This window comes from Mus musculus, chromosome 9 (genome assembly GCF_000001635.26).
Source record: "Mus musculus strain C57BL/6J chromosome 9, GRCm38.p6 C57BL/6J".
Taxonomy (NCBI): domain Eukaryota; kingdom Metazoa; phylum Chordata; class Mammalia; order Rodentia; family Muridae; genus Mus; species Mus musculus.
Genome location: NC_000075.6, coordinates 40,344,731 through 40,372,409, shown reverse-complemented (window position 1 = coordinate 40,372,409; position 27,679 = coordinate 40,344,731). Strand labels below are relative to the sequence as shown.

Below are 27,679 nucleotides of genomic sequence, written 5' to 3'. Positions count from 1 at the left end.
TTATTTCTCCTTCATCAGGAAGGAACTTAATTAAACTGCCTTAAAAGTTGCCTCAGTCGTCCGGCCATAATTTGGTGAGTAAGTCGGCCTTCAGTCTGCTGGTAATTTGGTGAGTAAGGTAAGGGTTGCAGTGGTAGAAACCAAACGGAGGTGAACAAATGAATAAGGTTGTGGCCAAGTTGCAGAGGGAAGTTTCCTTTCTACTCTGGAAGCCAGTGTCCCTCTGTCTCCACATGGCCGCTCTCCCCACTCACTCTTTGAGCCATGTCAAGTTACCTCTGATTCTCTTAGAGCTTCAGAACAGAGCTCAGTTTTGTGAGGCCACTTTCTCCAGATTGCTGTCCCCACAATGGCCCCGGCAGACTGTGCAACATCTGGAGGATCCCCTCAGCTCCTTCCTGTTCCTGCTCTTTACATCTGCTGGGTTCCGAGGTATGGGCGGCACATAGCCCGAGGCTCGCACAGACCTTCAGGAAAGTCAGTGTAGGGGAGAAGCTGATTTTTGTGACAAAAACAAACAAACAAACAAACAAACAAACAAACAAAACCAACCAACCAATGCTAAGAGAGCATAGTCCAACATAGCAGGGAAGCACTTCTAAGGTGAGAACTCAGTACTTTAGGCAGATGTTACGTCTCAGACCTGGGACAAGTGGCTACTGAGGTGCCTATTTAACAGGTGTGAGGACAGGTGAGCTTGCGTGATGCATTCTCACCCCTGACTTAGGAATGAGAGTTCTCCCCTCCACCGCCCCATCCTGTGCTCCGAGCTCCGTTTCTCTCCAGGTGACTGGATAGTCCACTGACTGGCTTTTGTTCTCATTTCCCAGGCATTAATGGGCAGCCATGTTTTATTGACACTGTAGGTCAACTGCCCATTATTCTCTTTCTTTTTACATCTGTTAATGAATGATTTCCTGTTTTTTTTTTTTCCCAATCTCTTGTCTAGACCTCATACTTCTCTTTTGAGAGTCTTCCCGGGAGAGATGTGCTGTGGAAGACAAGGGAGCCCAGGGGCAGTCTCCATACATCTCCTGGACAGCCTGACTTCACAGCCTTTGAGAGGCTTCCCAGAAGGCAGGCAACAGAGAAGGCTGGGGTCTCTCAGTGGTTTGAGAGAGGACTCATGAGTGGGAATCTTGTTACTACCTTTGAGCCTGCTGTGGGCCTGGGTAGGATACTTTTTGAAAGCAGGACATTAAATGCCAGCGCTGGGTAGATTAGTTGTCTCTCAGCTTCCTTTTTTTTCTTTTTTTTTTCTTACAAATGGTCTAGGAAAAGGCCACGGTTTTTATAGAGCTGTAGCATGTGCTGTAGACTGTTGGAGCACTTCTTTAGCTGGCAGGGGATATTAAAAAAAACAACAGACCTTCATTTGAGAGTATTAAATATTCCTTTACAAACCACAGGCGTGCCCTCCCGTGAACACTGAGATTTATCTTACCATCCTGCGGGAAGGAGAAAGGCTGCCTCGTGTTCAGGGCTCTGAGTGCTGGTCTTCTAAGACTTAAATATCTCGAGAGACAGACAGCCCAGGGTGCTGACCGAATCTGATACTATAGGTTTCTTAAGATGATAGACTGTTCTCACATGTCACCCAGGCTTCTACAGTGGGCCAGCCATAAACATCACTTGCTTTGCTGTGTGACCGTGGCCACAGTCATTCTTTTTAGAAAGAAGCATTTACTGTCGTACAAATCAAATGATGGGTACCCAAGCTATCAAAGCTCTTGGCTTAAACCCTTTCCTCCTGGGTGTGTGTGTGTGTGTGTGTGTGTGTGTGTGTGTGTGTGTGTGAGAGAGAGAGAGAGAGAGAGAGAGAGAGAGAGAGAGAGAGAGAGAGATTATTTCTAGAAAAGATAATTATTGTTTCTGGGGAAAGAAGCTGAAGACAGAATACCTCTGACCTTACTGAATTGTCCGGAAGGCTGGGCATTTTTCCTTCAATGACCTCTTAAATGAAGGGATGCAATAAACTGGGTAATGCTTGGTGACTTTGCACTCATTTAGGAAAGAAAAAAGCCTTTTTATTATATCCATTTGTTTACGTGTGTGCATGTGGAGGTCAGAGTCCAACCTGCAGCTGTACTCTTCTCTCCTTTCTCTGTGTGGATTCGGGGGTTGACACTGGACTAGACCAGCAAGCTCCTTTAACTACGTTTGACATCCTTCCAGCCATTCTTTGTCTCTGTGTCTGTCTCTCTATCTGTCTTATTTGTCTAATGTATGGCTTGATATGTGTGTGTGTGTGTGTGTGTGTGTGTGTGTGTGTGTAGGGGCGTTTGTATACATTTGTATACTGGTGAGTTCACCTGTGGAGCCCAGAGGTCAACATCAGGTCTTTCCTTCAGTGCTGTTCCATCTTCCTTGTGGTAGGGAGTCTCACTGAAACTGAAGCTCACTGCTTGAGCCACGCTGGCCATCAAAGCCCAGGTTTTGCCTGTGTCTGACGGCTCAGAGCTTAGATTATGGGCAGCCATGCCCTTCTCTACCAGACAGCTTCTAGCAACCAGGCTGCCTTGTGCAGCGATTACTTTACCCACCAAGCCAACTCTCAGCCCCGGCTCCTCAATGCTAACACTATTTTTTTTTTATTTTTATTTTTTTTGGTTTTGGCTTGCAAAGAGACATTGCGTTAAACTGAGGAGAGCAGGTTAGGCCAAGATGATCACCCCCAGTTATTTTCACTGATTATAAACTTATTTTATGATCAGTCCAAGTCCCCTCCGGTTCTGGTCAACACTGCCTTTTGCTGTGGTTCGGCAGTACAGGCTGTTGAGTCTTATGGAATCTCCTCCATAGTCACCATGGTAGGGAAGACAGTGTGGGTCTTATACTCTCCATACTTGTCACACACCAGTCAGAGGCAGTCACATGAGCCCAGCTGACTGCAGGACACCTGGGGACTAGGGACTTCTGAATGGAGAAGTGGGGAGTTGGATTCCTAAGGCCTCACAGAACCCGCTGTCACTGGGAATGGCAGCTCAGAATAATGCTGGAAATGAAGGCCCTGCATTAAGATACGGAGAAAGAGCTCCTCTGACCTAGCCATGATCCATCCACGTTATCCTCAGTTTGCAGCTCGTTTTTATTCTATTTTATTTTTTGTATATTTTGCATGCCAAGATTATCCCAGTGCATTTGGTTTTTACTTTTAAAAATATTTTATTTATTTTTTGATAAATTCATACCCTAGTACATTTTTCATTTTGTTGCTTTATAATGCTAGGGATTGGACCAGGGCACTGGATCATGGAATGATGTCCACAGTTCTCTTATTAGTTTTTAAAAAAAATATTTATTCAAAATCCTATGATTTGCCTGTAAGACTGATCTTTGAATTGCCTCAGTAGCCCAGGCTGGCTATGAACTTATGGTCTTCCTGTCTCAGCCTCCTGAGTAGCTGAGATTATAGTCCTTCCCTACCAGGCCCAGCTTTCTCTGCATTTAAAAATGACTCAAGAAATGAGAGGGCCAAATGACATGTAAAAATCAGATGACATCCCAGCTACGTTTTTGAGGACGTGACACAACCATTATGTCACAGACTATCCATGGTCTGCACACTGTAACATAGAATGAAGCACTGTTGTCTGAGACCTGTGTCCTTCAAACCTGGGTCCCTAATTAAAACATGTTTGCTCCAAGATGAGGTAAATATGGTTCTTAAGAGCAGCACACTGCTAATGTTTGTGGTGGATTCTTTTTAGCTAACAATAGTATTTCCAGGGGCTTTCTTACCAATTATCATGAGGACAGTGCTAACAATAGCTAATACTTATGTGAAAGTTTGCTGCATGACAGGTTTGTTTCATTCCAAAATTTGAGACAGGGCCTTGCTACATCTTTCAAGTCTTTCTTTGTTGCTAGCTTTGAGTTCTCAACCTTGCCTTGAACACCTAATCCTCTGCCTAAGATCCTAGAGTCTAGAAATCCTTGGCATGTCATTCTGTCCCAGTGTTCATGCTCTTTCTTTTGTGTAGCCCTGGCTGTCCTGGAACTCTCTCTGTAGACCAGGCTGGCCTCGAACTCACAGAGATCCGCTTACTTCTGCCTTCCAAATGATGGGATTAAAGGCATGTGCCACCACTGCCCAACTTTTCTTTATCTCTTGCCCCGTCTTACCTGATCTTACAAAATATATATTGTTCAGGCTGGCCCAGAACTTCTGATCCTCTCACCTCAGCTCTCTGAGTGCCCGCTCACCCGGCCTGAGTCCCTGTGTTTAGTTACTTCAGTTGCAAAGCAGCTGGAGGGCAGGTCTTTGCCTCTGAGGAAAAAAAAATTGAGATATGTGGACTGATTTATGGGAACAGTTTTTGATGCTGTAAATTGCAGTTACCAAGGACATGGTAGAGCAGAACGGGGGTAAAAGGATTGAGAGGGGCTGCATAGGGTAAATGAACACGGGCAGATTCTTGAGTGGAGGCCACTGACATTTCAAGAAACCATTAAGCCTCTGAGGTAAGGAAAAAGCGTTATCAAAACCAAAACAAGGGCCCCACGGAAAGGAGAGAGATGAGAGGTCCAATAGAAGAAAGGGACATAGGGTACAGGTGGTCACTGGGGTAGAAGCTTAAATGGCAAAACATGGTCCAGGGAGAGATATCTTAGAAGATATGTAGACCTCCAGACCCCCCCCCACACACACACACACACACACACACACTCAGCAGGATAACCCTCAGGCCCAGGACGGCCAAGAAGCCCTGAGATACACTTTCCACTTCAGTGGGTACGATGCTTGAGGCAAGAGCTTGATGTTTGTAATCTGGTAGCATTTGTGAAAAAGACCTTTGAAAAAGTAAGACTGGGAGGTGTGTGTGTGTGTGTGTGTGTGTGTGTGTGAGAGAGAGAGAGGGACAGGGACAGGGACAGATAGAGAGATTGAGAGACAGAGACAGAGAGACAGAGAAAGACAGAGACCGAGAGAAACACACACAGAGAAACAGAAGAGAGACACAGAGAGAGAACACTTAGGAGAGCCTGCTTTTAATTCTTAGAACCAACACACACACACACACACACACACACACACACACACACACACCTTCCACAGTCTTGTTAGAAAGGTGATATTTAATTGCCCTTATATCATAGGTGACAAAACAGAGTCTCAGGGCCAAATGATAGAGCAGAGAGAAGGTTTAAGGAGCTAAGCTCAAGGGTGTGAACTCTCGGCATCTCTGCCACAGTGCGGATCTGCCCAAATCTGGAGCTTTCAATGTCACTGTAAGTTAGAGGAACGCTGCCAGGGCTAGGGCCTTCTGCATTTGGGGGTTTTCTTCATCCATGGATGCAATAGCTGTAGCATGCCCAGTGTGTAGAACCCCACAGGAAGCCAGGATCTACTCACATCTGACTTAGAAGCTGTCCCTTCAAGGGTAAGTTAGGAGATATTTAATTAAGATAGAGACGAGAGCTGGTGAGATGGTTCAGCCTGTAAAAAAAAAAAAAAAAAAAAAGCCAAGCATGGTGGCGCACGCCTTTAATCCCAGCACTCGGGAGGCAGAGGCAGGCGAATTTCTGAGTTCGAGGCCAGCCTGGTCTACAAAGTGAGTTGAAGGACAGCCAGGGCTACACAGAGAAACCCTGTCTCGAAAAACCAAAAAAAAAAAAAAAAAAAAAAAAAAAAGATGCTTACTGCCAACCATGAAGTCTTGAGTTTGATCTCTGAATCCTACATGGTAACAGAGAGCTAACTACTAATTGTCCTATTACCTCCACACAGAAATTGTGGCATGTACACACACACACACACACACACACACACACACACACGACAATTTTTTTTAAGATGAAATATCTCAAACAGAATTGCACCTAATATAACCACACAGCTTGATGAAGGACATCATATTTGTCTCTTAACCATATCCAGTTGATTCTTGCCTTAGCACATCACGAGTGAAACCATCCTTTAAGACTGACGATGATGTTCAAAAGGCCCCAGAGTGCAAGCCTCAGGGAATGCACATAGTTTCAGAACTGCGCATTCACTAGGCTCCAAACATGGTCTTGTCTCCTTATGTATAGGAGGTGGGTGATGCTGCAGCTTGCACATAGTTGTAGTATTGCCCTAAGTGACAGCCTCATGAGGTAGTGCTCGTTTTATAAGCTGTGCCCTGGACTTCTGGGGAAATATGCAAATGACTCTGTTCTTCACCAGTTGTATGATTATTAAAACTTCTTTCCTGCCTACTATTGCTGATTATCTTAGATAAAAAAAATGGCAGCAGCCATACCTGCTTTAGGGGACTGTTGTGAGGATAGTTTGGTCTGTTATTAATGTTGTTGTTATTACTATTATTATTATTACTATTACTATTACTGTTATTAATTTGAGACAAGGTTTCTCTGTACATCCCTGGCCATCCTGGAACTCACTATGTCGGCCAGGCTGGCCTTGAACTCAGTGATTCCCCTGCCTCTGCTAGGATCGAAGGCATGTACCTCCACCATTCTGCAGGATGGTCTGTTTTAAATGAGACAGTACATGGAACGTAGAGGAAGGGGCCAGACACTCGCAGCCACTTTGTGAATATAAGGTGCTCTCAGACCATTGTATGCTTGGCATTGTAGGAAGAACATAGCTACAGCCCTTGCCTTCCAACAAATCAAGATAGATCGTCCCATTCTAGATGGAGCTGAAGAACTCTGATTATTATCTCTTCCGTCTTTGCCTTCTGAGAACTCAGGGTCACTTGCAGTCAGCTCTACCCTTCTTTCACGTGAGCCACCTTTCAAGCTCTGTTTTGACCTCATTCCTAGAACTTTTCCATCTTGCCACACGTGGGCATAGTTGCTTGACTACTTCACTGGACGCTGGAACTAGCTCTGGTATTTAATCACAAGGAAGGGTGTGACCTTAGCGGGACATACCCTCATCTCTAAGGTGATAGCAGTATCACACTTGAGATTTCCCTGTCCCCTTTTGGGCTGATGAACCTCAGAATACAATGCTTCTACAGTTCTTTTCAAGTTCCCACTATATTCTGTTTTAATTTAACTATGCATTCGTTCACTCTACTAAGAATTCTTGAGCATTCGTTGAGCTTAGCTCTAGGAATAAACAAACATGGGTAAGAACTGGTCTTTGCCCTGGGTGCAGGTTGGGGAGGCTGCTTGCTGGACTGGAGGAGCCAGAACTGGGCCCCTGGTTCAGGTGGCACAATACAGGAAAATCCCCCTGGAGGGGATTGGATGCTTCCTCTGCTGTAGTGCAAATAGATTCGTCTTTCAGTTCAGATCTTTTTTTGGACCCTTTCTCCAGAGACTAGGAGCCTCTTGTTTCATAATAGCTTCCCTGCAGCGACCTCAACTTTTATCCTTCCTGATGGTCATAGTTTTTACATGGGGGTAGGAGGCATTAGGACATGGCATGCAAAACTCCTTTGCTCTTCCTAGTCTTAATTTGACAGACACGATATATGCAAATTTGGGACACGACCATTGACTTTTGAAGGTAATTTGCTTTGCAGAGCACATGTCCCCCACTCCCTGCCCCCTTTCTGCATTTATTTTACATATATCAACCCTGGCATGTCCAAAAGATTTCCTTTAGACTTCCAAATCACTTCTGGAAGGTTTCTATTTCATTTTCTTGCCTTCTTTGATATAAATAAGCAAAATAATATTCTGGCGAAGCTCATCAGTAGTGGGAGCCAAGCACAGCCCCGCCTAGCCAGTGAGGAGCCATTGTCTAACCCAGGACGTCTGTAGCAGTACTAGTAATATCCCTTTGGATGAGTGTACACTTAGGATGGGTTAAGCATAAGCTTTGTTAAGTGCTGAGAGCGGAGTGTGCAGCCAGAGAGTTGGCTTTTCTTACTTGCTACTGTCTTCTGACTAATTCTCCTGAGTATATTCCTAGGCATAAGTTAGAACCACTTTGGGGCTGATCAGTAGCTCTAAATGCAGTGAATAACTGTTTTTGGCACCAGTCACTAGACACTCATAGCCATCGTCAGGAAAAGGATTCTAAATTAAAATCGCGCACTGCTTTCCTTTCCGTCTTGGATTTGCTGCTTGGAAAATGACTGTGAAATCTCCTACCCAAACCTTTCACATCCTCTCTATCATTTCTGTTGTCCTCGTGACAGGGTCTCAGTGTGTAGTCTGGACTTATCTTGATGATTGCCTGGCCTTAGGCTCCACAGTGCTGGGATTATTTGGCACGTGTCGCCATGGTTGGCTCCTCCCGGTCATTTACACTGGAAACTTCTCTACCATTTTTTATTTGTCCTTCATCACTTCCCATATGGTTAATTTTATCTTTGTAACATCTCTTAATCTATTCCCCACCCACCCACACATTTTCATGACCTTTGACATTCTCTCTCTCTCTCTCTCTCTCTCTCTCTCTCTCTCTCTCTCTCAATTTCCAGTCTAGTTTTTGAAGGTAGGCAGTATTGGGTATAGAACCTAGGCCATGTGCATGCTAGGCACGTGATGTTCTCCTGAGCACTTACACCCTGTGTCACCAGCCCATTTATCTTTTTATTTTATAATCTCTTTAGTATTTCCCTTGGTGTGTCACAGAAGCCACCTGACTGATATCCTTTTAAAAACCACTTTACTGTGCTATATCCACTTGCTGTAAAATTCATTCGGAGCACACGAGCCCATGGCTTTCATTACTGGCCAGAGATAACTGGGGCCTTTACTATAGCCGCCATCAGAACCCTTCATCACCCGCAGAAGAAATCCTGTACCCTCAGCTAGCATCTCTATCTCCTTTTCTGTAGATAACCCTTTCTGTCTCTCAAGGTTCCCTGTTCGGGACTTACTTGCATATGAATGGAGTTATATAGGCCTTTGTGTCCATCCCCTGGAAAACACAGAGACACCTTGCTGTATGTCTGGCCTCCAGTCTGACTGTCCTGACTTATCACCCATTCTAACTGGCCGTAAGCCTTCTATCTCAACTTGGCGCACCACCTTCCCAGAGAATTCTGGGTACCATTTTTTTTTTTGTTGTGGAAATCGTTGACTTTGTTGCTTGCCTCTGCCTGTGCAGTTCATCCTTGTCTTCCAGACCTAGCTTCATGACCACAGGCTTGGAACACATCACCCCGGTCTGCTCCTGTCTCAAGTAGGAGTTAACCTTCCGTCCTCTGAGCACGTAGCTGGGAATCCCAAAATGTTATTGTCATTCTGTTTTCTCTACTGTATTCTTTCATAGTTGTTTCCTAAAAACAAAAACAAAAAACAAAAAACAAAACAAAACAAAACAAAAAACAGAGCTAAGCAAGTGTTTGAAGAAAATGTATCAGTAGTTAGACTTTTTTTTTTCAACACAAATTTTCTTTCTGTTGGCAGTGTTGGCAAATCAGAAACTATGGCATTGAAAGTAAGAACCATCAATCATAATTTCACTCCTCAGAGGTAATCACTTAGGATTTGGGCTAATATTGTTGAGAGCATTATATGTCTATTATAGCTAGACAGATGTATTTATAATTCACTCAATATAATTAGAATATTCTAATTACTAAGTACTGACGTGTGTGTGTGTGTGTGTGTGTGTGTGTGTGTGTGTGTGTGTCAGAGAGAGAGAGAGAGAGAGAGAGCGCTCAAGTTTGTGCACAGAGGCAGAGGAAGACATCTGGTACCTTGCTCTATCACTTTTCCCCTTTTTTCTTTGAGATAAGGAGACAGGATGTCTCACTGAACCTGTAGCTACATTGGTAGCTAGCAAGTCCCAGAGCTCCTCCTGTCTCTGGTCCACCTTGCAGAGCTCTGCAGTTACAGGTGTATGAGATTATATCTGGCTTTTACATGGATTCTGGGGATTTGAACTCCGGTCCTCAACCTTGCATACAAGTGTTCTTACCCACTGAACCATCTCCCTTACAATATTTTTTTTAATTAGTTGAATACTCGAGTGCTATGCATACTCACTAAGGCTGTATGAAACTTGAAACCCTCTTGCCTTAGCCTTCCTAGTGTTGGGATCTATAAGCATGGGCTCCAGACCTGATGACTGTTGCTTGAACTGCCAGCATTGCATGTATCATTGCTGCCTAATCCATTTGTATTCAACACCTAGGTTATTTTTAAATTGTCAGCTTTAAAATAATGTTATGACTAATATTCGTCAGATGAGAATTGAGAAGCCAGATTTCTGGATCAAAGGCTTTGATTCATAATCCACATTGCTACTGAAATGTACTACACTTAACCTGCAGTTTATGAGAATGCCCACGTGGTGTTAGCAATCGTTACAACCTTTGCCAATCTGATTTAAAAAAAAAAAAAACCAGCGTTGCATGAATTTGTATTATTTCTTTGATCGTTGGTGACATGTTTTTAGTTTCCCTTTCTGATTTATGTCCTTTTTTGAACTACCTGGTTTGTTTTTTTGCCAACTTTTCTGTTGTCTTTTTCTCGCTAAGCACTCTTCCCTATTAGAGACATTAACAATCTGATATTTGTGAGGATTTTTGTAGAGGTTTTTCTGTGTTTCAACTTGAGGTAAATTTTGGTATGCTGAAGTTTATTTTAATGTGACCACATCAACCAATCTTCTCCTTGTGGTTTCTATGTTTGGAAGTATTCACAGAAATTTCTTTCCCAACTTTTAGTATATTCACCTATGCTTCCTCTAATGCCAATGTGATTTTACTTTCAAATGAATACGTTAGGGCCAACAAGATAACTTAGTGGGTAAAAGGCCCGCTGCAAGTAGTCCTCTGACCTCCACGTGTGCTGACACACACATACACACACACACATACACACACACACTCAGAGGGGGAGGAAGGGAGGAAGGGAGGGAGAGAAGGATGGAGAGAGAGAGAGAAAGAGAGAGAGAGAGATTCATAAATACATAGGTATATACATGCAGTTAAAAACAGCACACTGATCTTTTGCACAGGAAGGGACATATTTGCTGAGTGGCCTCAATGACCTTGATCTCCTGATTTTCCTGCCTTCATCTCCCAAGTATAAGAATTATACACATGTGCCTTCACACCCACCTTCATTCTGTTTTGATATAAAATTCCGCCTACCATCATGAAACTGAGCTGATACTGCATCATGAATCTGAACCATGCAGTCTATATGGACAAGTGACGGTCTTCAGTTATGTGAGGAGAAGAGGCTATGGCAGCCGTGCGTTTTTCTCCAGCACAGGCTATCTGCTTGGTATGAACTCCCCCCCCCCCCTGCAAAGTGTTACCATCCATCAGCTGCTCACAGTCTACTCTCCATCATCCTTTTTGAAGTTCTCTCTTCTCCTGTAGATAGGGTGTCTAATAGTGCCTGTCTCAGTAAGCCAGAGGTAGCACACACAAATTCCATACAGGTTTGAGTGAATGGATAAGCTAATGAGCAGTAGCTAGAACATCGATGGGAGGTCAGATGCCACAGGCTTGTTCATGTAAAAAGCTCTGGAGAGTGCTCACCTCTCTTAGGATCCTAAGGGGAATAGAAGAAAGGAAATGAAGCTTTAGGGTCTGAAAGGAGCAGGCCGAGGTCTAGGACCCAGCCAATAGGCACTCCTGGATTATACATAAGTTATATTAGCAGGAGTGAATTATACTGGGGAATTCCTAAGGATGCTACAGAATTGGAAATTGGGGCAGGAGGATTATATCAGGGAATTCTCCTCAGAACTGGAAACAGATCTTTGAAGGAGAGCTGGGACATGAGGTTAGGGTAGATTCATGGCTTGTGTTCATTCCATGAGGATAGAACAGTGTGATCAAGTTTTTAAAAGTTTTGCAAAAGTATTTTTTCCCACTTTCCTTTCTGTCTCATTTGCTTTAGATAAAAGTTGTTTGAACAGCTGAGAAAGTCGTTTTCAGTACCTGAGCTCCTGGGTGGGAAAACCCCTGGGAGCTAGAACTAATAGCTGTGAAATGGTTCCACTCAGGGCTGCCTTTCTGCTGACCTTACAGTTCCACTCATGGCAGAGGTGAAATGGTTATCTTCTAAGATTTAACTTGAGCATTGTGGGCGCCCTTACTAGAGTAACTGAACAGTTTTTTAATATGCATTGTTGTCTACTATGTATAGCTGCTCTGGAAGCTGATGGAGAAGACACTATTTGGGTGAAGTCCTTTGGGATGTGGGCATCTGTGTGGGAGATGGGAGGTGACTACTCACACAGGAAGAGTGGTGAGATAGACGTCTTGGGAGGTGATCCTTCAACCTTTAAGTCAGCTGAAAGAGGAGTTTGTTTTCTGAGGACCCTCCTCCCTCTTCAGTGCCACAAAAGGGCAATAACAAGAGACCTTTGAGGTAGAGAGAATGAGGTAGGTGGGTGGATAGATGGATGGATGGATGGATGGATGGATGGATGGGTTGGGTGGATGATTGTGACAGTGAAAGCATGCACAAATGCTGAACATAATTGCTGAAGAAACCAGCAGAGAGAAGTCATTGAAGCCATGGTGTGGTGGTACCCACCAGTCATCTGATTGGAGCCAGAGGCAGGATGGTCAGAAGCTCGAGACCGAGCTGGCTACATAGTAAGACAAGGTCTCAGACTAATAGAAGTCACTGAAAATGGTTGGTAACTTGTCTTGACCATCAGCTAATTGACATGCAATTAAAATACTTCTAGTCCCCTGGTAGATGAGCAAGAAAAAGGCATTGGCCTCCATATCTTTTGTCCCACCTGTCACCATATCCTCCGTCGGTGTCGTCTTTTCTTCCAGGAGTCAGACATCTTCAGCTTGTCTGCTTAATTCGTACCGTGACACGGCCACATCTTTCATTTAGATGTTTCCTATGGTTTGCTACCTCTGCCCATATAACAATGAAGTTGATTAAGTATGGCAGAGTGTGTATGGCCTTCAATGGCAGAAATATTTATCCATCCTTTTACAGAGAATACTTGCCATACCCTGCCATGTTTAGACAGTGGGTGACTGATTCCGAGCTCTTTTAGCATAAAAATCATGGTCTGTATCAAGCCATGCAGTTTTCTTAATGAAGGCCCCTCTCTCTTGGGACTTATCTGTGGACTGATGGCACCGGAATGGGCCTCTTGAAGACACACTCTAACCACCTGAATTGCTCTAACAATATTACTGCCAGAATAATATTAGTTTCTGATATTTTCTTACTGTTCTCTGTATGCCAGTATTAATTACAGAGAGCCTAGGGCTTGCTGGGAATCAAGAAAGGCATCTAAGATCATCTAAAGCGGTTGCGTGAACTGCCATAGGATAAGCTCCCTTGCCCTAAAGGCTGATCTGCATAACCTGTGGGGCCTCCAACCACTCTTTGTTCCCAGCGATCTCTTTTTCAAGTATCTTCCTTCCCCTCTGTGATTTCTGGATCTATCATCAGCCACCCTTTGCTCGTCTGTCTGGTGGGAAGTCTCTTTCTCTTGGTGCATCCATGCTTGGACCAGTTTTCTTTTGGGTCTCTACCCCCTCTTACCATTATCCTTTTCTCTTTCCTCTGCCAGCCCCTGTCCTCTTACTCTTCTTGGAGGGGGGGGGGGTGTTTTGAGACGCACATGAGCTCCCGGGCTCCTTCTCCATCACTGTCCCATGCCTGGGTGGAAGCTGCCACCCAGGTAGTCTCTGACTTCTTCTGAGATAACCAGTGCCTCATAGTCCATACTGAGCTAGGATGGAGAGCACAATATAAGGCCCAGAGTGGCCAGGGAGGCAGCCCCTGGGCAGCCAGAGCAGGCATCTCTGACCTTTGTAGAGAGAAGGCGTTCTTAAAGGGACAGCAGGCTCTTTTCTTTCCTGGTGGCTGACTGCCAGTTCAGATGCCAGGGATTTGAAGAGGCTATTGTTCTGGTGCTGAGAGAAGGGCCCAGACCGGCTAGTCTCTTTCTCTTTTCCCATTTTCATCCGCGTGTCCCCCTCTGCTGTGCCGCATGTCAAGTGTGGAAGAACGGTGAGCTGTCTTGGGTCACCTGCTCCCTCTGCTCCCCTGAGTCTGAAGACAGCCTTGTCGTTGGCGTAGCCTGCACTGGTCCATCAGCTCCCCTCCCCCAGGGTGGTTATTCCTGTGAGGAAAATAAAAGTCTCCATAGACTCCAGTTTGTCCCCGATGCACTGTTTACTTGCTCCAGGTAGTGGGGTAGGCAAAGGACACAAGTGGCTTTTCTCCAGGTGTCTCACCAGCATCACCTGTGCTGAACACCTGGGATGCGTGTTAACTGTGCTGAACACCTGGGATGCGTGTTAAACTGCAGATGCTGGACTTCAGTGCTAGAACTTCTGGGCCCCCAGAATCTAGGTGTCACTAGGAAAAATAGAGTTAGCCCGTGACTGGCCTGGCTAGGCATCAAAATCTTGTGGAAACCCCTAAATTTCAGCCAGGTAGCAATAACAGCGGCTGCTTCCTCTTCCTCTTCCTCCTCCTCTTCTTCTTCCTCTTCCTCTTCTTCCTCCTTCTCTTCCTCTGCCTCCTCCTGCTCCTCCTTTTGGTTTGTTATTGTTTTTGAAACTGTGTAACCCTGGCTGTCCTGGAACTCACCTTGTAGACCAGGCTGGCCTCAAACTCACAGAGATCTACCTGTGTCTGCTTCCCAAGTGCTGGGATTAAATGCATAAACCACTACTGTTGGGCTCTGTCAAGTAGCTTCTTATTAGTGGTTATAAATGGGTACTCTGGTCTTAGTCTACAGTGTTTGACCCCACTGCCTATACTCCTGTTTCTGTGTTCCTCAGAAAGTTTCTCAATCAGTCCGGGATTCTGTTTTCCCAACTGTAAAACGGAAGTGGGGTTTGACTTTCTTCACATTGGGCACATAGGTAGAGAACATTGCCTGCACCTTGAGGAGATAACCTTTTGGATAATCCTCCTGTGGTTAAGCAAACTTCAGATGGGGAAGCCTTCCTTGCTTTGGTAATTCTCATGCCTAGCCAGTCAAACCCTGTTCAGTGGGTGTGGCTTGTTCTTCGAAGATGGGCCTCCAGACTCTACAAAGTGAAGCGAGCAATCCCTCCTGGATACTCACCTCTGGGCAATGTCAGCAGCCTTGGAAAGGGTGTCACAGGAAGGCCTTGGAAACCACATCTGTAATGCTCTCTGACCTCTTCAGAGAGAATTGAAGGGAGAGAAAAGAATCTGCAGGCCAGAAATAGCTAGACATAAATACAAGGTATTATAATTACTATCCACACCCAGCACAGTCCCCAGAGTTAAGTTTAACTCTTGGCACAGTCTTCTAACCCCAGAGAAGCAGGATGGCAAGGGTGTCTGGGAAGAGAGTAGGGGTGCCCTGAGGGGGAGGTAGCTTGTACCCAAGGCTACATGTGAGGTGCCACTCTACAGGCCACCGTAGATCCAAAATGGTGCTTTCTCTTAGCATGTACCCATTACAGCTATTTCTGTTACAGCTTCTTGGTTTTGCTCAACCATTACTTTTTTGAACACAAGCCTGTCAGATTTCCCCCACAACTTGGCACCTAGCTCAAGGTTTCTTTTTTATCCTGTTCTCTATAATTGTATTTTACATCAATTGCTCAGTAGTTACATCTGTGCAGACGCTTATGAACATGCACGCCAGGGGCGGAGATTGGAGAGACATGATTAGCCTAGACTTGTTTGGTTTGGTTTTGTGTTTTCTCCCCACCAAGGTATTCTGGGAAATACTCAGGACTAGAACTAGGTTGTTGGTCAGACAGAGAAATCTAATGCTATTTGTGTGGACTGAGAATCCATAATCTGAAATCCCACAGGCCAAAACATTGGGGGTTGACATGAGAGCACTTGTGAAATATAGCACACCTGACTGTATGGGGTGGATTACAGTGAAGATACAGGTGCACTTAGGGAAAAAAAAGCCAGGTTAACTTTAAGCTATATGCACTCATTTAAAGAAAACAAAAAGGAACTGTGTATTTAGACTTGGGTTCTACCATCAAAATACCCACTCACCAAAACATTCAAAAAGAGCAAAATCCGAAGTGAAAACCGCTTCTGCCACCAAGTGTTTTCGGTTTTGTTTTTCCTTTCGGGCAGGACTGGGGACCTCGTGTGTGAGGCTAGAACTCTGAGGCACAGCAGCAGCAGCCTCCAAACATTTTGCATGAGGCATATTTAAACTGCATTTTATAGGTCTTCAGATCAGGGGTTTGGTGAGTCAAATGCAAAGCTATTCAGAAGAAAACAAGCCAGATCTCCAGTGCGTGTCTCATGGATATTTTCCATCTTGATTACAAATGTCAGCTTGCAGAGACCCAGCAGTGGGCTGAGTTTGCTTAGCATCTATTCCCTCCCACTTGAGCATATTTTATGAGACTTCCAGGAAGCTGCACAGGGCCATTTCTGTTCCTGGTGGGGGTTTAGATACTACTGACTGCTCGGAGAGCCACAGTGATGGCCGGAGCATCGTTGATTGACACAGTGTGTCCACTTGCTTTGGGAGGGGGACATTGTCTCTGCTCCTCCTGTTTGTTAAGAATACCCAGTCCTTTGGAGACTAATGGAAAAGACACCATTATTTTTGTTCCTTTTGTATTTCTATTTCTCTCTGGTGGAAACTTCACAGAAGACAACGGTTTTGGGTGGGAATTGTATTGAAAGATCAAAAAGTGTTTCCGTGAGAGAGACTTGTGGATGTGTTTCTGGCTCCCAGCAATGCAGGGAGGGCACACAGTCTCAGTCTAGAACAGAAACATCTACAAAATAAAAGCAGGTAGAGTGTCACCAGTTGCCAGTACAGGCGTTGGAAGGTCCCGTGCTCATGGCGGTCCTGAGGTGTCTTCGGCTGCTGGCCAATGTCCAGCCACATGTGATGTTAGGAGGTCTTGTGGAAGTTATTCAGACCAAAGTGAGGCCTTGAAGCCTGCTTCTGAACCAGGAGCTTTCATTGCCAGCCCACTCCTGCAGTGTTTGGCTGTTTTCCTGCAAGGCATCCCCATAGACTGAAAACCTGTAGTTTGCTGTTTTGTGTAGAGTAGGGTTTCCAGACCGGTGCTATCTTGCCTGTCTCCTTCGAGCAGTGTGCTGTCTTCTAGACGTGCTTCTGGCAACGCTGGTAGGGATATCTCATTTCCTCACTTACTTAAGGTAATGAGGCTCAAGGTGCTTCTCTTCATGTGGACTTTTATGATCTTCTCCGTGGAAATTAGACTTTCCCATTCCTTCCAGAATTGGAGAAGAAATTTATTACCAAAGGTTCAGGTGTATTCTATAGTAACCCTTTTGCCAGACAGGCCCACTACCTTACTGCCGATCTCTTTACTTAGGACTCATCTGCACCTGTTTCTTTTTCTCCAGTCCCTGTTGAGTTGGACTGGACGAGTCAAGCATTTAGAGGTAGAGTGCTTCCCAGTTGCCCACCACAGCCATCACAATGGATTGTTTGTTTGTTTGTTTGTTTGTTTGTTTCGAGACAGGGTTTCTCTGTGTAAACTTGTCCTGGATCTCACTCTGTAGACCAGACTGGCCTTGAATTCAGAGATCCACCTGCCTCTGCCTCCCAAGTGCTGGGATTAAAGGCATGCGCCACCACTGCCTGGCTCACAATGGTATTTTATCTGTTCTCCCTGGAAGGACAGGATGTGGAGAGACAGGTAGAGATGATGTGTCCAGAAGGGACGAAGGAGGAAAAGCTGGGCTCAGCAGCACTGGCTCATTTGCTCTTACATCAGCTGTGGCCAGCATGGCTGCCTTCTGTCTCACGTTCCATGGCCAAACAATTCATTTTAAAGTGCTTCCTATTAACTGAAAAGGAAAAAAAAATCAAGAATATGGAATTTTAGAGGAAAAATGGCCCAAGGGTCAGCCCTCCCTAGTCCCTTCAGACCTTTCTTGTAATAGACAAACTGAGGCCCAGGGTAAGGGGAAGACACCTACACATGTGTGTTCTACAAGGGTAGAAGTTATCTTATAAGGTCAATGTTGGGTTGTGGCATGTATCTCCTCCCTCAGCACAAACTGTCCTCATTAGAGACAAGTACACACTGTGTTCCTCACTGAGAAGCCTGCCTTGGGACAATAATCTGAGCATCCCAGGTACCACCTTTAGGGAGTATGGCTGAGCGTACTAACGGCCCTGTGTGCATATGTGTGTGAAAAGTGCACATCAAGAGAACACATCTGTAGAGAGGGACCCTCTGCATTGGTGGCGAACCCAGCTTGAAACATCCATGGACAGGCACATGGCGGGACTTCCCAACCTCTGTGCGCTGAGTCTAGAAAACTCTCCCCATATTTCAACATGACAGCCTTCTTGGGTACTGTCTAGATACTGTACTAGACCAACTGGGAGCTGGGTAAAGGCACTTAGCAGTGGTTGCTGGTGATTTCCTTTCCATCTGGCTTTTGGGCTGGCTGACCTGATCAACCAACCTTTTGAACCGTGTCAGAAGCCACCCAGAAGCCCCTAGCTGGGAACTGCAGTATCTCATGTCCCAGAATTCCTTTATAAGTCACCCTGAGCCTAACAACTTTTCCATACATGGGCACATCTACATGTGTGCACACATAGCCTCCCCCCCGCCCCCCCGAAACCTAGTTCCTGAGACAGTGTTGGGGGGGGGCTACCAATGCTGTCTTCATGGTGGAGGATGTTAGCTACTGAGACTAGGAGAGGTTCTTTAGTCTCACGTAACAGTGGGATTTGGGTTAGAGGAAGAAGCTTTGGGCCAGTGGCAGGAGGGACATAAGGTCTGTTCTTAGGCACGTGTCAGCATCTTAACTGGGACACCCAGCAAACGGGCTTCCCTGTTTAAGAACTTAATCCGGTGTTAAGAAGAGGTCAGTTACCTCTGCAAAGAGGTGATTTGGAGAGGGGCTTAGGATGTCCTAAGATCCTGAAGTGGGCAGAAGAGTGGAAGCCACAGTATGGTCATCTGCTTATTGCAAAGAGCTGGGGCTTTAGAAATTGCCAAGAGGAACCAAAGCCTTCAGATTTGACCCTTTCTTTCAGCCTTAGTTGTGTGTCTGATATACTGTTTGTTCACATGCTTTAGGGCGGGAAGAAGGCCTTTAGAAAACTCAGAGATGGAATCTTGTTGGGAAATATTTTTGGAAGAAAAGCTGTTCTCAAGATCCATGGATTTCCAGGTTGGAAGGACATGAATCAGGATTGGGGGGAAGAAAGGAGGTTGAACTCTCTTGTACCTGGAATAGGCTTTAGCTAGTTCCCCGAAAGCTCCCAAGCTGAGAGCCACCTCAAACCTACACAAAGGTAGCTCTTGTATCCAGGCAGGTAGATGTGGTCTGGGCATGGTCTTGGGTGAGGCTGCTACCTGTGGTGAAGGGAAGTTCTCACAGAGTAAGTCGGTTGTGTGGGAGCCATCTGTGGCTGTTGCTCTGGGCAGGTGTGGGGGTGAGTGAAAACAGAGGCCTGCCAAGGTAGCTTCCATGCTGTTTCGTTCCCACATCACTTTAGGGACTCTTGAAGCACACTGCTTGATGTCTTTCTTCCTCCTGAGTCACTTGGAGAGCAAAGTGAGCTATCTCCCTTTGATAGTGGTGGGGGCAGGTCTACTGGGATGGAGCCATGTGTGGAAAGTGGATGGAGTTCGTAGCCGAGTGCACACGATGGTGACTCTGTGACTGACGTGAAGAACACTCAGTTAAGTTGTTTGTATTGTTTTTCTTTAATCCCTTTCCATTTCAACCCTGGGTTGTAGGGAGATTCATTGGCTTTATTTTGCATCATTAAAAATGGATTAGTTTGCGGGGATGGGATGGACTGGGGTTTGTGGAGCAGGTTGATGGTGGTGGTGTGCACACCTTTAATCCCAGCACTTAGAAGGCAGAGGCAGGCAGATCTCAGTGAGTTTGAAGCCAGCCTGGTCCACAGAGTGAGTTCCAGGACAGCCAGAAAAACCCTGTCTTGAAAAACAACAAACAAAACAAAACAAAACAAACAAGCAAATGGGTTTGTTATCTGTCCAAGTTTTAAAGCGCTTCAGCCCTAATTTAGCCATTCTACGGCCAGGTTCTTGGTTCATGACTTTCCTGCTTAGACAATTAAAGTTACCTGTACAGAAAACCACCTATTTTAGGATCTGTTTTGTTAAACTGAGCCTAGCCAGGCCCTTGAGCTCCTTAACCCCTCCCCTCTACACCTTTCCTACTCCATACTTTTCATAAAAATTTTCTAAGTTGCTCTGCAGCTCCTGGGCTCCACAAAAACATATGTCACCATGAGCTTCCTATAGAATTATGACCACAAGATCTTTCATCTGGGTCTTCACTAGTCACTCTCTCTGTCTCTGTCTCTGTCTCTCTGTCTCTCTGTCTGTCTCTCTCTCTCTCTCTCTCTCTCTGCCCTAATGCCTTTCTGGTCCTTTACTTTTTACCAGGCATAATGTTAAGGATACAAGTGGGACCCTGCGCTTTCTCTCAGGATCAGAACACTTTTGGTGCCTGTCCCTGTGAACAGATTCTTCCTTGGTGTCACCGAATGACAATGATATGGGAGGAAAGGACCTTCCTGATTTTTTTCCTGAACATTACTAAATGTAACCATAGCAAAATGTAAAACCAAAAGGAAAAAATAGAACGGAATACAAATCAGAGACGGGGCACACTAGCATTTGACCATTGTAAATGTAAGTCTTTAGACCTTGGTGAGTGACATCTCGTGTGCTTAATAAACCCACAGGAGTGTTTTGGATCAAGTTGACTCAATTTCCTCTGCTGTGAAATTGAAATAATAAGATTAAATGAGATACAACCCAGTGTGCCCTTCATCTCGTTCCTAGACAAGGGCTGGCCCATCTCTTTCTCCTATTACGTCTTATTCTGTGGAAAATCATTTTTACAAGCATAGATTTCAAATTTTTTTTACTTCAAGATTTGAAGAAATGTTAAGATTCACAAAATTTAAGATTTGAAGAAATTTTGTATATTTCTAGCAGATTAGCTTAGGTTTGTTTGGACCAATGATTCCTGAATTGTATCTCATTGTGATCCCTTTGGTGACCTTGGAAGGTACTGATGCCTGATGCCCTTTCCCTACCACTCTTACTTAACCAGTGTGAGGGAAGATTCGACCAATGTAGTGGTGCAAACCTCCCAGCTGATTCTAATACATCAGATGGAAAATGGAGGGTTACATCAGTCAGTGGATTTGACAATGATCCTGGCTGAAAACCTAGAAAATCTAGGATTAATGGTTCAGGGTATCTAGAAAACAAAGCAGTTATATAGGTACCATTAATTTTGCTTGGGTAAAGCCCTAAAAATTGTGCTGAATGTTTATGTTCACACACACACACACGCACACGCACACGCACACACACACACACACACACACACGCAGAACTTAAGGTTAATGAGGTTCAATCAGCAAATAGAAACCATACCAATAATTTGAACAGTGAAGTCAGTATTAAGAATCATTAACAAGTATTTTTGAAAAGCACAGAGAAAAATAAAGTCAGGAATAAAAGTCACAGATACAGTAGGAACAATCACACCCTCTAGTTAGAAGCAGAACACTAGCTGAAGAGTTAGCCTATAAACAGATCCTACTGCGAGGCCTAGATTCAATTCCTCCAAGAAAGCGTGTGAGGCTCAGGCTCAGTGTACGTCGAAAGTTCTTGATGTGCTGCAAAGCAACTGCCCATTGGGACATTCTGTCTATTTGTAGCATCTCTCAATCGCCCTCTACTGGCAAGACCTAATGCTGTGTCTGCCTTCAAAGTAGAAATGCAGCAGGGAACAGCTCCACCTTCACAAGACAGGGCAAAGAAGGGTGAATTTAGAGCCAAGGGGCAAAAGCGCTGATAACTGGCCCAAGAAGGAATAATGAGACAAATCGTTCAAGGTGTTTTGTGCTGCAGAATACTACAGCAAACTATATCATCAAATGCCTTTAACTTGAGCAGGAATTTATGGAAGTAGCCAAGAATCCCGAAAAAAAAAAAAAGCCAGATTTCTGATACTCAACTTTCTAACCAGTTTGAAATAAGAAGTTTTCTAATTTATAACACACTTTGTGGAAATATAAATCCTTGTCTCTAGCATTTGAGAAATTCTTTGTAAATATCAAATCTTTTTTTCTTTTTTTTTTGACATATCCCACATACTTCAGGAATGCTCTAGAGGTCTGTCTACAAGCCCCCAAGATTGGGATGATGAGATAAGACAATCAGATTATTATTATTATTAATTTTTGCCTACCATTCTATATCATTCCACAAAATCAGGTCCAATTAGAATGCCTGAGTGCTTCCTCTGGAAGTCTTCATTGTGATGCAAATAAGATTCATAGATATAATAAGACTTATCCTGTGATCACAGCTTCCCATTCTTGTCAACAACAATTAAGCAGTTGTGGTGAACAGTAGGCTGTGCGGACGGACAGCAACCTTCTTTACATAAAACAGTTGAGTACTGCTGAGTTCTGTGAGACTATTTGGGTCAAGAGGATTTGCAGACATACTTGGGTTTTTTGTTTGTTTGTTTGTTTGTTTGTCTGTTTTTTTCTGATTTCTCCAGAGTGTTGCCTGGAACAGGCTTTCAGTACTGCACAGGACTGTGAGAAACCTCATTTCCCTTGGGAACATGGCTGCTGTTTGCTCTTGAAAAGGTTGAATTCGGGAAAGGCTATCAGCTTTACCTCAGCTTCCTAAGTTAATTTAAAGAAGAGCTGTTTGGGCATCTAGGTGCTCGTAGCTTAGCTGCTGACATGTAGAGACTGAAACAGAGGAAAGTATTCATCCGAGGAACTCTAGTCAGCTATGTGGTTACTCACTATGATTGACAGATGCTGTTAGTAAGTGGCTTGGACCTTGAGATAGGTCAGGAGCTGCTGCTTCTCCTGTAGCATGAGGAGGAGTGAGCCCATGGAAGATATGCCCTGCTGTTCAGTTATTGTAACTACAGCAAAGTCATAGGACCCTCCCTTTTACATTCATCTGAAACGTGGAGATCATGAGCACCTGTCTTTGATTTTGTTGGTAGGATTACATGAAATCATTTGCTTAGCAATTACATTATACTTAACCCTAATGCGGCACTTGCGTGAAGAAAGGGAAACCTACATTCCGTAACACAGTAGAGCAGTTTCTGGATTACTTGATATGTAACTTCTGAATGATGTCTATGATGGTCAAACCAATCGAAGGACATGTTGTTGTTATGTTGGTTTTTGTGACTGTATTAAAGACCCCTCCCAAATCTGAAGCTTCGTGTGGTTACGTCATCATATAAAACATAAAGATGGTACTCAGTAGATCCCGCATTTGAAGTTACTCTTGTCTTATCCCTGATCTTTTTACTAGTGGTATCAGTATAAGCCATGAACATGCTAATAGTTCTATACAAGAGGAAGATGAATCTGTGTGTTTTATAATAGACATGGGAGTACTCTGAAAAGTCAGCGCAGTATGTTCCGAGTCACATCGTGGTAGTGAGGAGCTGGGGTAAGCACGAGAAACACATGGTCATCTGACTCACCACCATCTTGCTTACTACTTTCCCGATGGAGCTTAACTCAGTGTGAAGGCACTGATTAGTCATCCGCAGTACTCCTGTGAGCCGGCAAGACAAGAAGAATAGCCTAGAACCTTCTGAGGGAGGTAAAACCAGCAGAGAGAACACAGAGTTTGCATTTGACTTATGAGTCACTTCAATTTGTAAGGGGCGCAGTAGGGGATCCACCCAACTCTTTGTGAGTGTTTTCTCATGCCTTTGTTCCATCATCCTTTAAGTGATATATGTGTTGCCATGAATATGTATGTATGTATACACACATTCAGTTTATATGTACAAACTGAGTCTCAGATAGGGGTGGTAGAGTGACCTATTAAAGATTACAGATGCAAAATTGCAGTTGGTTAGATGTTAAGTTTGGACTCAGGACTTGACCCAAGTTCAAGGCCATTCTGTGGAGTAAGAAAAGAGGCAGGTAGGAGGTAGAGCTCATGACAGAGAAGGAAGAATGAGTTGAGACAGTGTGCAGGTCCCTCGGCATTGCCAGTGTGCCTTTCTTTGGAACTGAGATACTTTTAAGAAGTTGAAGTGGGACCAGACAGTCCAAACTCACCCATTTCTTTGATCCCACAAGACTGTTACTCTATCAACAAGAAATAGAAAGAAATGATCTTGAAAAGACCTGTCATGATGAGGCTACAGGGCCAAGGACTTAAAGAATGAGTTGTTGCTTTGTGTGCTTTTTTTTTTTTTTTCCTACCAGATGCTCAGGAAGTGTTAGTGCGCAGCAGGAGTTTGATGAGCAGGATACAAGTGGCAGCGGTGGGAATAGTGATTACCCATCTTCAGCCTGTTTTCCCGTACAAGCTGATAGACAAGTACCATCTCACAGGAAATCCCAGAGAGGGAGAATGTATCTGTCAGACCTGTGGCACTCATTGAGGGTCTAAGGGACAGGCATTAGAAAATCAGATGTGGTATCATCATGAAGCTCTAAGACAGAATTTCCATGGATTAAAGTTTGGGATGTGGTGGTCATTGTTCATGTGGTAATCTGGGGTTGGATTTCCCTTCCTGCATCCCTCAACAGACAGTAGTTCTCCAAGTATTTCAAGTACACCCAGGGCTTTCAACAGTGCTGTTTAGTTTGTATCTAAAAATGTCCTCCAAAAGCCCACACAGCGAAGGAATGGCCTGTGGTACTTTGGGGAGGTGAGGAGACTTGGGAAGGTGAGACTTCATTGAGGACTGATCACGGAAGGCAATTTCAGGACTGCAGTTGCTCCCTTCGTCTTGGCTTTCTCAAGTCCATGGGAGAACAGGTTTCTTCCTCCTCACATTTCCACCATCCTGTGCCAAGATAGGACTAGTGACCATGAATTAAACCCTCTAAGACCGAGACAAAGAAAATCTCTCCTATCTTAAGCTGCTTACCCTGTGTGCTTTCTGGTGGCCATGGAAAACTAACCCAGGTAGCTGATGATTGTGAGGCCAGAATCAGGTGACCTGGGTGGCCAATTTAAGCTCTACATTTCTTTCTTATCTTGTACTCTGACAGAAACTGTGACATGAAGCAAGGGAGAAAGGGTTTCCTCTGGCCCACAGTTGGAAGGGATACAGTCCATTGTGGCAGAAAAGGCATGACAGTGGGAGGAGATGATGGCCTGTTCGTATCTGGTGAATCAGGAAGCAAAGATCTCAAGCCCAAACTGGGAGCAGCCTATAAATTTTAACCTTGTGGCTCTATGTCTGCCAGCTAGACCTCATGCCTAGATGGTTCTTTGTTCTTCCAAAACAGAGCCAACAGCTGGAAACCAAACACTCAAACACATAAGTCTGTAAGGGACATTTCTCACTTAAACGATAGCCTCCTCCTTGCCATAGTACCTTCACTTCTTCTAGGACTCAGTATCTTCATCTGTTAGATGGGCCACATAAGCTTGTAAAGGTGGCTGTGTGGAGAATTGAATTACTTCATCTGAACATGTGCTTCGCAGTCGATGAATGGCTTGAAAGATATGTGTGAGCACAATGACTGAATAGGATAGCAGACAGACATTCTCCCGGGGCATGTGTGGGGACCGATACTGCATCTCAGTGAATGGACAAAGAGAATACAGTTTTAAGAGGTGCAGCTTCGAATGTGAGAACTCAGATGACCCCACTCCATCATGGTGGCAAGTGCTTAATGCGGGTGTTATTCTTCTGTCTGTGAGAGTCTGACCTGCTTGGAAAGTCTGCCGCCTCCGTCAGCGAGGTGCTGTCCTGAACAACAGATTATGGTCTCCAGTGCTGTCTTCCTTCTTCTCCCAATTCCCAGGGCTCAGGCAGGGGAGAGCAGCTGTCATCCTCTGAAGGATGCAAGCTTCTATTTGGAGCTCAGCACCTGTGTTTTTATTTAGCGTCACCTCCTTGATACAAGTTGACCTAATAGGCAACACCTGGGAAATAATCGGTGTCAGCAAGGGGAGCAGAGGCTCCTGGGAGCATCGCGCTTGTGTTTTGTCAGATTTGGGGATGAAGAGGAAGTAACGCCTGCAGCCCCAGTAGCTCTGCCCTCCAAGCTGGCATGAATAATTGAGAGCTGGCAAGCTGACTGCACCAAAGAGTTGCATTATGTAAACCGGCAGGCTGCCTCTCTCTCTCTCTCTCTCTCTCTCTCTCTCTCTCTCTCTCTCTCTGTGTGTGTGTGTGTGTGTGTGTGTGTGTGTGTGTTCCTGCTCGAAAGGGTGTGTGTGTGTGTCTGCCGCCTGTGCGCCTGCGTGCCTGAGCTTAGAACAGCTGTCTGTGAGGGAGTCGGAGAGGGAGGAAGGGAAGGAGAGAGAGAGAGAGAGAGAGAGAGAGAGAGAGAACACAAGCGCAAAGGGACTTCTGTTCCGCTGCACGGACACACCAAATAACAGCCACAGAGGGAGGTGGGGGGAAAAGAAAATAAAAGGGTGCCATGCTTAAAATTCCAGAGCAGTAAGAAACAGCAGAGCAGGAGAGCGCCCCCAGCCTATGTAAGCCGTGTTCCCAGTCCCCTCCCCAGTAGACACAGGGCTTTTGGATAGGTATGGAGGTGAGTGCCCTCCAACCTCCTCAGGGCCCCTGCTCCCTGCCCCCACCCCCACTGCCCAATGCATGAATGAATGAGTTTTCTGCACTGCACTCTGCTGCGCTCCTAATGGCTTCCAGGTTAGTGCTACCTCGTGCTGACGCTGTGTGTGTGTGTGTGTGTGTGTGTGTGTGTGTGTGTGTGTGTGTGTATGTCAGTCTATCTTTGTTTCCTTGTGGGGATTTTGGGAAGTGGGCGGTTATGTCCTGGAGTGGGGTGGGGGCCCTGGGGGCCTGGAACATGGACTTGTCTGTCTGGTTGTGTGCTTTTTCCAAGCGAGGCACTGGCTGCCCAGGGCTGCCAAGAACACAGACCTTCGGAGGCAGAGTAAATCTGGAGTCCATGTTGATTGCTTCTGTTCTCTGTCCGGGGATCGAGAAAGCAGCCAGTGTGACATCATGCTGCAGAGATACCCACATTCTTTTCTGTCCTGGCCTTTTCTCCTTTCTTCCATCTTCCTCACCTCTCACCATGAGCACTACCTGGGATGAGCTGAATGGTTCAGCACTGAGAGGTGGCCTTGGGGTAGACTGGAACTTGATGGAGTCCCCTTTACCAGCAAGACTTAGTAGGAGCCCTCTGACTGGAGATCGATGGTCAGGGGATGGAATTAATGGTGCGTCATAGAGGTGGCCAGGAGCTGCTGGGGGAAGCTGGACTGGCCATGTGCTTCTGTTCCCCACCCACTGACTTCCTGTGGGTAGGTGGTGACAAGAGCGGTGACCAGGAAGATAGGGACAGATAATGCTTATGCCAAAGGAGAGGACCACACAGCATATGAATCTGGCCAACAGAAGGAGAGGGTGAGAGAGCACATGCAGGCAGCTTGCGACTGGGAAATAAAAGTACTTGCTTTTTTTTCTGTGACTTAGCTGGCACTTGCTTCAGGGGTTTGCCATATGTTTTGAGAAAATAGACACTCAGTGGCTGGGTCTCACTCCCCCAAACCTCCCTGCATTGTTAGTTATTTACTTGATCCAGGGAAGTGGAGGTTGGGGGTAGGGGAACTTACCTCCCTCTGGCCTCAGCCACCAGTTTAGCCAGGGCTAGGGGAAGCGATTTCTGCTTTCTTTGACGTTCACTAGCAAACCGTTCTGGTCCTTGCCTCACCACGCCTCTCCTGACAGCTAACCTTGAATAACGGTAGCACTAGCCAGCTTAGAGAAGTCTGGGACCAACACGAGGAAAGCTAGGCTTGGAGGGAGAGACAGAGGAAGGGGTGTTTTGTGGGACTTCCTGGGGCAGGAGAGTAACCAT

General features: G+C 45.2%; 1 protein-coding gene across 42 annotated transcripts in view; it reads left to right on the top strand.

Moving 5' to 3' along the window:
* The window catches only part of Gramd1b (GRAM domain containing 1B), a 240,382-nt gene that overhangs the window by 161,205 nt on the left and 51,498 nt on the right, over nt 1-27,679 (top strand). For 2 of the 42 annotated variants that reach the window (XM_030244307.1, XM_030244306.1), the window contains exon 1: nt 26,083-26,502. The exons of 36 other annotated variants lie outside the window; for them this stretch is intronic. In XM_030244307.1, coding sequence (XP_030100167.1) covers nt 26,453-26,502 — 50 coding nt within the window. In that variant the 5' untranslated portion in view covers nt 26,083-26,452. Of the gene's footprint in view, nt 1-26,073; nt 26,503-26,566; nt 27,226-27,679 lie in introns of those variants that run through there. 4 more of the 42 variants (NM_001357623.1, NM_001357619.1, XM_006510243.4 and 1 more) reach the window with 3 other exon arrangements.